At 36.5% G+C, this 10,931-nt stretch overlaps 1 protein-coding gene across 1 annotated transcript; it reads right to left on the bottom strand.

Moving 5' to 3' along the window:
• Nucleotides 1-249: 249 nt before the first annotated feature.
• On the bottom strand, nucleotides 250-10,555 carry LOC126149872 (amine oxidase [flavin-containing]-like). Its single transcript, XM_049915838.1, has 9 exons — nucleotides 10,487-10,555; nucleotides 9,997-10,253; nucleotides 7,265-7,467; nucleotides 4,696-4,898; nucleotides 4,475-4,602; nucleotides 4,229-4,349; nucleotides 3,870-4,078; nucleotides 2,045-2,257; nucleotides 250-612 (listed from the first exon to the last, which is right to left on the bottom strand). The coding sequence occupies exons 1-9, from the start codon at nucleotides 10,536-10,538 to the stop codon at nucleotides 403-405; spliced, it is 1,596 nt and encodes a 531-aa protein (XP_049771795.1). The 5' UTR covers nucleotides 10,539-10,555; the 3' UTR covers nucleotides 250-402.
• Nucleotides 10,556-10,931: the final 376 nt, after the last annotated feature.

Below are 10,931 nucleotides of genomic sequence, written 5' to 3'. Positions count from 1 at the left end.
ATTTTGGAAAAAGTAACAAATTGATGTTTTGTTGAAAGGTGGGTTTCGATCAGCACACAAGTAAATAAACTTCAATAAACGTATTACTAAAACAACAGTTTCTTTAATCAGATTTTTCATATAAACAAATACAAAAATATTAATAAATTCTTTGTAGACATAAATCTCTTTTCAGAAGAGAATACAATAGGCTTACTCATAAGCTGAGAAAAATCTCAGAGAGCATTTAAAGTCATTTAACTAGTACAAAGATCACATTACACAGCAAGATGTTACATAGAATCTTTGCTTAGAGAGTGTTTTAATGAGATGAGTAGCCATCTTCCTGGTGACTCCTGACGTTCAATACTCCTGTGTTGTTTTAGTATATTTTCTAGTAATTCGGTTCAGAGGCAGTTGTTTTTAGATGACAGCTTCTGTCTGGAATGCAAATAATGAGGTCACAAGTGCAACTGTAGCAGTAGCAACAGCTGCAAATCTTCCAAGGCTGGGCTGGAGCTGATCGATCCACAAATCACTAAGTCTGAACCGTGGCACCTGTACTTCAGTGTTTTGTGGAGCCTTTGTCTGTTGCACTTTGTTACTGGATATGAGTCCCTCAGCAGCTAGGATCTGTATCAAAATTGTATTTTTTAAATGGACAACAATCGTAGTCAAAGATGACAGTTTTATTGAAAGTGGAAGCCACATTTCAAAGTAGTCTTCTCAATTTTTTGCAGCATCTCAGTATGTCATGGCTTGTATATGAAAAAGTTACTAAATACTACAATATTTCCAAATAAACAGCACTGATTATTATAAAAATCAACTGCAATATCCAAAAGGTATAAAAGATAACAATAAAGAACATTCCCTGCGCTAAATACCATTTACTTATCTTCAATAGCAGTTCATCAGATAGTCAAATATTATATAACCATTTTCATCTAATTTAATTGTGAATTTAAATTATATCCTATAGATATATTCCTTCATAATGTATTATCAGCCTAATTTACTGGGCCACTGATTTTCATTTCAATAGCCACTGAAAGATATGGACACACTAAGATAGTTGAGAGCCAGAAAAGATGAGGAAAATTTTCAGACTATTTTATAATTGAATAATCAGTGTCTGAAAAGTGGAGACATTTTGTTTGGAAATCTCTTCAAGCATACCAATTACAGATACCAATTATTTGAACTGTGGAAAATTTTGTATACTGTTTATTTAACATGCTCACATCTTAGTCACTGTTTAAGGATATGTAACACTCATCACAGCCTGTCCCCCTCTCCCTTTTCATCCAATCTCATACAGGTAAGACAACACTTTTTTCTAAGAAAACTTCATTTCTGCTGAATACAGGGTGAATCCATCATGGTATTACAAACTTTATGGGATGATAGAAAACAGTAAATATATCAACTTGATGTAAGGGCTCCTGGTCTGGAAACAACCAACTCAAAAGGTATAAGTGAAAATCTGACAGTCAATCTCTTCTATTGCAAGCTATTTACTTTCCATATCTGTGGAGGATATAGTATGGACCAAAACTAGAAAAAAAAGTGTGCAGTAAACATGGGATCTAAAGTACATAGCTTAAGAGGGATGGGCATTTGTTCAGTAAAAGAAGTGCTTTCACAGTTGAAAAGATGAACAAGTGCTCAAAGCTCTTAAGGGAGGCACTTTAGAGCCATGTCTATTGCACACTTTTTTTCCTTGTTTTGGTCCATACTATATCCTCCCCAGATATGGGAAGCAAAGAGCTTGCAATAGAATAGACTGACTGACTCAGATTTTCACTTATAACTTCTGAGTTGGTTGTTTCCAGACCAGGACCCCTTACATCAGGTTGATACAATTACCCTTCTCCTATTATTACTAAACATTTCATTAACTTTCATGGGTTTCCTCCAGCCATTGCTTGAAGAGTAGATTTTTTTTTGTCTATCCACTTATATCACATTTTCAGAAAGTGATTATTTTTGTTAACATATTACCCATAAAAGTTTGTAACATCATCACAAGTAAAGGGTGAAGAGGAATTAACTTATGGCTAACCTGCGAAGCAGCACGCTCTCCGGCTTCCACTGCTCCACTCATGTAACCAGTCCATTCAAGGGCTGTTTCTGTCCCAGCAAGAAAAATGCGGGAACCAATTGGTTCTCTAAGTGCAGGGCCATAGCGGGTCAGTGAACCAGGTGGAAAGTAGCAAGTGTAGCAGCCTCCAATGTACTGTTCCTCACTCCACATTTTATCTACATAATGTGCAGGCTGAAACATGCAAATAAAAAAGTCACTTTTTGTTGCAGTGTATTCATATGTATGTGCTGCTGCAAAATACTGTACTAGGTAAACTATTGCACAAAATATGCTCACTTTTTAATAACACAAGAAAATAATATCCAAGTAATATAATTGTCTTAGTATCTACTAACATTTTATATGAAGCTGTTACTTACATAACTGGTATCAACAAAAATATTCTTGAAAAGGAAAATCCTAATAAGCACCATAGAGCTTCTAGTTAAAAAACAAAACTGTACAGTCTCCCCATGACCAAATTAGTGAATTAACATTCAGCATGGAGCTATTATTATTAGGCAACATATCTCTTCTCTGTACAATTTTAAAAGAAAAATACAGTCTTGCAATAGAACTGTAAGTTTTCCATTTTCATCGTCTGTTATGTTTATTTTTGTAGCCATGGCAGAATTGTTTTTACATGCAGAAAGAGAATACAGCTGTTTCAATTGAAGGGATTGACTAAGAAGCAGAAACACCAACATAATGACTTCTTTTATCAAGACACATGTGATATTAAAATATGAACTTACTGTCTGTAATGGACAACTTGTAGTATGTGATCTTTCAGGCAAAGGGACAGTTTACAAATTTTTGGGGTTTGCAGTTGAGTTGTTATTTTCTTTAAATAATATTTCAACAACTTTCATAGATTCAGTATGAAATTTTCACTTTGCAGCAGAGTGTGCGCTGATATGAAACTTCTTAGCAGATTAACACTGTGTGCCAGACCGAGATTTGCCAAGTGCCCTTGAAACACAAAGATCTCACATTCGGATCCAGTCTGACACAGCTGTAATCTGCCAGGAAGTTATGTATCAGCATACACTCTGCTGCAGAGTGAAAATTTCATTCTGGAAACAACCCCCTGGCTGTGGCTAAGCCATGTCTCTGCAGTTCCTTTCTTCCAGGAGTGCTAGTCCCACAAGTTTCGCAGGAGAGCTTCTGTAAAGTTTGAGAGGTAGGAGATGATGTAGTGGTGGAATTAATTATGTAGCTCAGTTGGTAGATCAATGTGAAAGGCAAAGGCCCTGAGTTCAAGTCTCAGTCCGAAAAACAGTTTTAATCTGCTGGGAAGTTTCAACTTTGTTAGGTGTCTTTCTGAGGTTTTGCAGATTTCGTTTCTCATCATTTAGACTGTAATTAAACTGGGTGTTGCCAAAGTGATTGTCTCCTGGTGCCATTAAAGAATAAAAGTCTCTCTTACTGCAAATCCATATATTTGTAAAACACCATATAACATGCTACAAAATAGAAACCATGTTATGGGTTCAACAAAGGCCAAAAGCCTGTGTGCATACCCATTACAAATACTGCTAATGAGAGAAAGGTAGATACTGGAAACATGAAAGATTGTGGGGGGCATCCATTCTAAATGAACTTCACAGAAGCTGTGAAAAGGCACCATGTATAAACTTCTATTCATGAGCATACACAAACTGAACCAGCAGTGTCAGATATGTGAATAACAGGGGCCTAGTGTCAGATATGTTAATAACAGGGGCTTAGTGTCAGTTTCAGATGAGGTAACTTTAAATGATATTGTTGTTAACTGTTACAAAATAACTAAGTAAAAACTTACTATCAGAGCTTCCTCAGATTTGTAAAACTTTGCCAAAGACATACAGACGGCAGTCTTCCTTCCTTCTAAACTCATTTTAGACAGTTTTATGGCTTGGTCACCATATACGAAGCAAATAAGGCCACACAGTGTAACTCCAGGTTTAATATCTTCCAGGACATGGCTTACTATTTCAATGCCATCACCACAAGTTACAAAGCCACTGTAACCTACAAAAATCAAAGGCCTTTCTGAAATACTGTGATTCATTGATTTGTTCATACAAGACAATGACTTCAGTCATTTGACTTTAATGTAACATGGGTCCATTTTCATTATTAATACAGAAAAACTCATATTTTATAAAATTCTTTTCATACCTTGGTTAATCCAGAACTGTTTTTGATAGAAAACTAAACACTTCATCACCAGTCCCATTGGAATCCTCTGCAATAGCCCATTTCTTAATGGTGGCAGTGGTGGATCAAAGTGAATCTTCATCTATAATTTACAACAAGTTTTCATTAACCAGTTTGTGTTACTATCTTCATAGTGGGGGTGATATTGTTTTTACAGCCAGAACATATCTTAATGTGATTAATAATCATATTAAATGTCAAATGTACCTGCACTGATGGTGGTGTGGCAAGTATCACATAGGAACCGACAAATTCCTTGCCCTGTAAGGTCTGTACTTTGACAGTGTTTCCATGGTACTCAACTTTTACAACTGGGCAGTTCAGGTGTATGCAACCTGTAGTGCACAAAAACATTTTACTGTAAAAAAGGAAATCATAGGATTAACAAAAAATTCAATTATAGAATGACTTATGAGAGTGCTGCATACCTTCTAGCTTCTGTGCTAGCTTAATGCTAATTTGTTGAGTGCCACCCTGGATCCTGTTCTCCTGAGCACCATCTTTAATGCTCCACAGGCTGTCCATGCCCTTTCCTTGGTGCATGTACCACAAATAATACAACAAGGAGATCTCATGGGCATCAGCTGTGTTGTTAAACTGACATATTGATTCAAGGAATTCAACTGCATCTCTGCAACACAAGTAACTTTATCAATTAACTCTCGTTGTGTCTTAATATATACATTTGTAAGATACAGCCTCTTTTCCTATCTCCTACTATTGCAATGTATGTGCATATTTGTTGACTCAGAAATCTTTATTAGGTACAAATATTGTTACAAGCACCACAGAAACTATAACAGTTATTACAGCATTACTATACACTTTCCAAACATTAAGAGCCAAGTGAGAGTCACTGAAATATTTAATTATGGGCATACATAAGATGTGTGTACTTCACTACAAAAATGTCCTGAAGCAGTAAGAAAAACATGAAAGCAGCCGTGTCATATACCATCTCTGCTGCAGACACTGTACAACTTTTTATGCTGATGTGATGACCAACCAGCTGTCCACAAGGATGAATGGCCACCACCAAATTGTTACCAAGAACAACATGCGGTTTAGCAAAAAATGCTCAATTTCAATGGCTGTTTCAGAACACTGGTCATTCGGATCCTCCCATCCACCATCAGCTTCTCTGAACTAAACAGATGGGAATTATCCTTGCAACACATCCTTCGCACCTGTAATTGTCCTGGCCGCGATCTCCAGTAACCCAATGTCCCCGTGCCCTCAACCTAAGATCTTCCCCTTTGTCCATCCTGTCACCCCTTGCAATTCATGTCAGCATGCCACCTTCAAGGTGTGTCGCTCCCTACTGGCTGTGACAGCCATGAATCATGTGCCTACCCCATGTACCTGTTATCAAACCCTCCTGGATTTCTAGCCAGCAAACCGGCTGCCTCCCTCAGAACTGCTAACCGCTCAACCCTAAAGGCCACTCCCTACTTCCCACCTTTCTCTCCCTTTACCCATACCTTTCACCTTTAATACCTTTTACCTTTAATACACAACACCCACCACAACCTAGTCTACCTACTGAAATGCAGCTGCGTGTGTGTGTGTTTTTTATTTATTTTTTACTTTACCTTGGAAAAGGATTACTCTGAAATCTAGCAAGTTTTCTTTCTTTATGTATGTGCCTATCAACAACTTAAAGCTTCTGCTTTTTGGTGAGTGGTCTCCTTTAATCCAAAAGTAGTTACATTCTACAAGAACTTTCCTGCAACCATTTATAGCCACATTTGGTCTTTTCAGACAGTGAATTTGCTTAGAATGTCTTCAATGCTAGCAGGACTCTAAACATTACAGTAAACAATATTGACAATAATAGGCAGTTACAGATATTACTTTGGCAAATTTCTTATCAGGATGACATCTACAATATCTGCTCCAGCCACTGAACATTTCAGTACTATGCAAAAACTTGAATGCAAATGTTTTTTGAGCAATGTCTTTCATTTATGGCAGTAGTTTTAATACACAATGATTGCAATGTAGATGCAATTTTGATGCTACATAATTTGAAGCTGTGATATTTGGGAAGTTTCTGGCTACTCTAGGACTTCCTTACATCATGGTAATCCCATAGGAATGTTTTTGTTATTAGCCTTATCATGTGTTTCAGTGTTTGTGACCCATGTAATGGAAACTTACAGAAAAGACATGTAGCTAAAGAAACTGACTGGAAACTGTGGCGTTAAAAAGACTCCAACATTATACAATGTCATGACAGTAAACATTAGTATATTGGTGAACGAAAATGTTCTCTTCTGCCAAAAGCATAAAGAAAATTGTGTAATGGTGCCCTAATGTTGTCTTGATTATAAGAAGTGGTAGTCAATGTAATTCTCATTAAAAATGCGTATCATGAATTTAAAAATGGGAGAGGATAGATAATGCATTTCAGAAATGTTCAAGAACGAGTGTTTCGCAATCTATAGTGGCAAAGTGCTCTGATATCTAATGACAGGAGACACCTACTAATTTAAGATTTTTAATTGTTTGAAGAATTACAGAAACCAGCAACTTTTTATGTAGCTTTATTTATGACAGGGTGTGTTTCGGCTTTTAATCCACCTTCAGTCAGTATAGTTCATTTACATCTTCATCAATGTTATCTTTTTTTTTTATCAACTGTATTTTCAACATTGCAGCTGTCTTTCATTTTGTAACTTGTAGCTCCTTGTTTTGACATATTTTGAGCCTTAATGATGCACTGACTGTGTGGCTGACAGTTGCCCAAAATGTTTCTCGGCACAAATAAAGTTATATAAAATTGGCTGGCAGCTGTAATTATTCAGGCTATTTAATCCATGGCCACAGAGCTCAACTATCGTCATCATGCATAATTAATGTATGATTTCTATATTTGAATTTTATTCTAAATTGTGGCATTTTATGATAAGTGGATACAGTTATAACTTGAAAAATTAGCTAATTCAGGAACAAAGCTTTTATCACAATGTTTAATAATTTAAAAATATTATAGACCTTGTCCAGCAGTGCTTGCGAAGGTATTCACGCACAGTTATTGCATCCCACTCTTGTGCAAGAGGAGCATTCCAAGGTTTGTCTGTTGGTACTTGGCGACACATTTTGTCCATACGGCGCACCATTCGAACTACATCCCATGCCGCCAAGGGATTACTCTTCCAGAATGTGGGCCATGGTCCATTATATTGGCAGTGCCGGCCCTGAAACAAAAGTCTATATGGTAATTTGCTCTTTGAGCTAGTGAGAACTAAATAATTTACTTTGTCATATCATTGTTCAATGAAATAGCTCAGGTAATATCATGGCAGTGTGTTTATAATTTAAATTATGCATCTGAAATTCCAGATCTTTATCTTTATTTATCTTGAAGCAATTAATAGCTTAAGAAACATGAGAAAGTGGAACCACATAACTGGAAAGGGCATCAAATTGTAAAACAGTTTATATATCGTTATGTAGTCCATAAAACAATTTATGGATATGCCTTTGATTTTTATTATAAACTTCAACACATCTTTTGATGATTACACCAAGTTAAGGTCTGCAGGCGGTATGCATTTACGAGTTCACTAATACGTGTGTTCATGTTTGAGATTTTCTCTGCCTGTGCCAGCTATAGAACTTGTTGGTAAGTTTCTCCGAGACAGTGACATACAAAGAATGAAGTTCATAGAAATTCTGAGAAAATATAGGTGAGTAACAACTACCAAGCAGAATGAGGAATTCACTCTACAAAAAGATGTACATTGAAATGTACCTTCTAGGTGGGTCTTTTGCAAGGAACACACTATGACTGCACCATCTGAGCATGTACTTTAGATTAATTAAAGATTCAGTCTGCTAGTACCTGTAAAAATCTCGAGAAATTCTCAATAGAGAGGAAGTGCAAAGTAGCAGATAGGCATGTAATCTAAATATTGGGCAGGAGAATGCCTTTTCTTCATCAAAGTGTACCACACACATGCATGAGTGCACACATGCGCTCTCTCTCTCTCTCTCTCTCTCTCTCTCTCTCTCTCTCTCTCTCTCACACACACACACACACACACACACACACACACACACAGCTACACCCTCTTGATACGGCAGCCTGACTTAGCATTGGTAGTGTGTAGTTGTGTTTATCATTTTTGTGTGCTCTGATGAAGGCTGCAAGTTCCCAAAGCTGAGCTGGTTTTTTCAATAACTTATTCAAGTGCCTCTGTTTCTCACATTGATGGAACTGTCAAATAACATATTCTGAGCCACACTGAAAGGCATGTAAGCTTATAAAGTCTGTGAAAATGTAGTAGGGATAACTGGGTACTACAAAACAATTTCGCAATAACTCACTAAAATAAATTCATTACAATGCTTATATTCTTCTTTGAAAGAAGATATTTTGCTTAAACATATCTTTTAACTCACTATTATTTAAACATTTCCACGTTCCACACCACTTGTAACCCAGTTCATATCAGAAAGGAAGATTAGAGTTTAACAGCCTGTTGATAATGAAGTCATTAGAGACAGAGTTTAACAGATAAGCAAGGGATAACTATGGCCTCAATATTTTTCCCATGGTGGCAAACAGATCTACTGTGTGGATTAATGATGATGGCAACCTCTTGGTTAAGTATTTTGGAGGTTCCATTTGGATCTCCGGCAGGGACTACTCAGGAGGATGTTACCTTCAGGGCAAACAAAACTGGCATTCTATGGGTCGACAGTAAGCAGGTTCAAGAGGTTGTAGGTTGTGGTACCTATTCAGAGATGAAGAGTCTTGCACAAGAGCTGCATCAAACCAGTCTTCAGACTAAAAAAGAGAACATAATAAAAGAAATATATCTGAATTACTAAAGTAGCATGATATTAAAATTATTGGCTTATAGTACAGAAAAGACAAGGTCAAATCATGGTCATGTTATGAGTTAATTACTTTCCCTATAACTTCAAACATTCATCTCATGGCATACAAGGATGTTTCCATAAGGAACATATTCTAAGTTTTTCTCCATTTACTGTTTTAACTTTTTTTAAATTCTGCTTCTCCCATTGGGATCCTAAGCCACATATATATTTTTATTCAACATCCACTATAACCCAGTTCACATAAGTATATAATTTGAACTTATATTTTTGTATTATAAGCCAATAATTTAAATACCAAGCTAGTTTATTCACTCAAACATATTTCTTTCATTATGTTCCCTTTTAGACTATCTATGAAAACCATTTTAAAAAAGAAAGAAACATGCTATATTACAGTCTTTCAGTTACCTATTTCTAGGGGCATTTTGCGTGCTGCACAAATGACACATACTTCAGTTCAATGAAAGTAAAAAAGCGGATGTTTTGCTAAAAATTTATGGATATGGGTAGATCTGCTAACAGTGTAAGAATCTTCAGATAATAATTTCAGATTTTACGACAACACAGGTTTGAAAGTGTCAACAAGTAATGCAGAAAAAAGGAGAAGACAGCAAAATCTGATGAAGAAGTCAGTTGCCACACTGAACTCAGAAGATCTTCATCTCGTTTCCTGAATAATATGAACACTTCTTGTAATCCTGTCTCTCACTTCCTGTCTAGTAACAGCCACAAGGTTCTGTCCACATTTACAGCACTGACATTACATTTTCAGGAAACACAATGCTTCCAATTACAATTAATTCCATTTCTATCTCTGTGGGACAAAATATGAATGCGATCACCACAATCAACAAACACTGTTGATCCTTAACACTAACCTTGCTATAATGCACTCTGTCTAATGCATCAAGACATGGTATTAGCTCACATCCAAGTTCTTTGATCAGTTTCATGATATGTGTTTGTGTTGGGCCAACAAATGATGCTCCGAGATCAGCCCACCCATAGTCTTTGTCACTCCCTTCATGTTCTGTAGAAGGGGTGAGCGTGAATGTTCGGCCACCGACTCTATCTAAAGCTTCCAGAACTGTCACCTCAATTCCTCGTTTATGTAGTTCAAGTGCTGCAGCCAGTCCTGTAATGAATATTTTCTTTTTATAAATCATTTTAAAGCAAACTCTATAGGAATAAAACTTAGCAAAATAACACCAGAAAAAATTCTGAATATGTGACTTCTGAGTTGTAGAGATTTGAGATGTCAAACCAGGAAATTAAAATAAACATTCATGTATCCTCTTTATTTTGTGGTTGTTCTGGTAAACTCCTGAAACAATGGATTTTTGAAAAGATTTGTTAATAATTCCTTACCACTTAGTCCTGCTCCAATAACAACAACGTTAACTTTGTCTGATCTGGCCATTGTACCCTTTCTGCAAGCACCTGTTAACTGAAGTGGCTCTAAATGCTGTTGGTAATACTTTATATAGGAACCTCTGTTTACAAAAGCACAAAATGACAAACATCTTTCTGAAGAAAAACAAAATGTAAAAGACAAACATTGTTGACAGGAAAGAATGAGATGAAGGGGAGGGGAAGGGGAGATGGCACATGCGGGGAGAGAGAGAGAGAGAGAGAGAGAGAGAGAGAGAGAGACTATCTTATCAGATAATAAATATGAACTTGTTGGCACATGTGTTTGCATGCCCCCAGACAGATTTTGCAAACAATCAGTTTCTTTCATAACAAACACCTTCCTTGTTTTGATGCTCATATATCTCAGAAAGTACATATCAATGTTACTGAAGAAACTATT

The sequence above is a fragment of the Schistocerca cancellata genome, chromosome 2 (genome assembly GCF_023864275.1).
Source record: "Schistocerca cancellata isolate TAMUIC-IGC-003103 chromosome 2, iqSchCanc2.1, whole genome shotgun sequence".
Lineage (NCBI taxonomy): Eukaryota > Metazoa > Arthropoda > Insecta > Orthoptera > Acrididae > Schistocerca > Schistocerca cancellata.
Note: the sequence above shows the minus strand (reverse complement) of the source record. Positions and strands in the feature narration are given on the sequence as shown.

Excerpts from the sequence above, each read along its gene's own strand:
- LOC126149872 (XM_049915838.1), bottom strand. The coding sequence starts at position 10,538 with ATGGCCAGATCAGACAAAGTTAACGTTGTTGTTATTGGAGCAGGACTA. Across the intron at positions 10,254-10,486 it reads TATTGGAGCAGGACTAAGTG|GACTGGCTGCAGCACTTGAA; the intron begins GTAAGGAATTAT and ends TATTCATTACAG. Across the intron at positions 4,899-7,264 it reads CGCAAGCACTGCTGGACAAG|AGATGCAGTTGAATTCCTTG; the intron begins GTCTATAATATT and ends CTTGTGTTGCAG.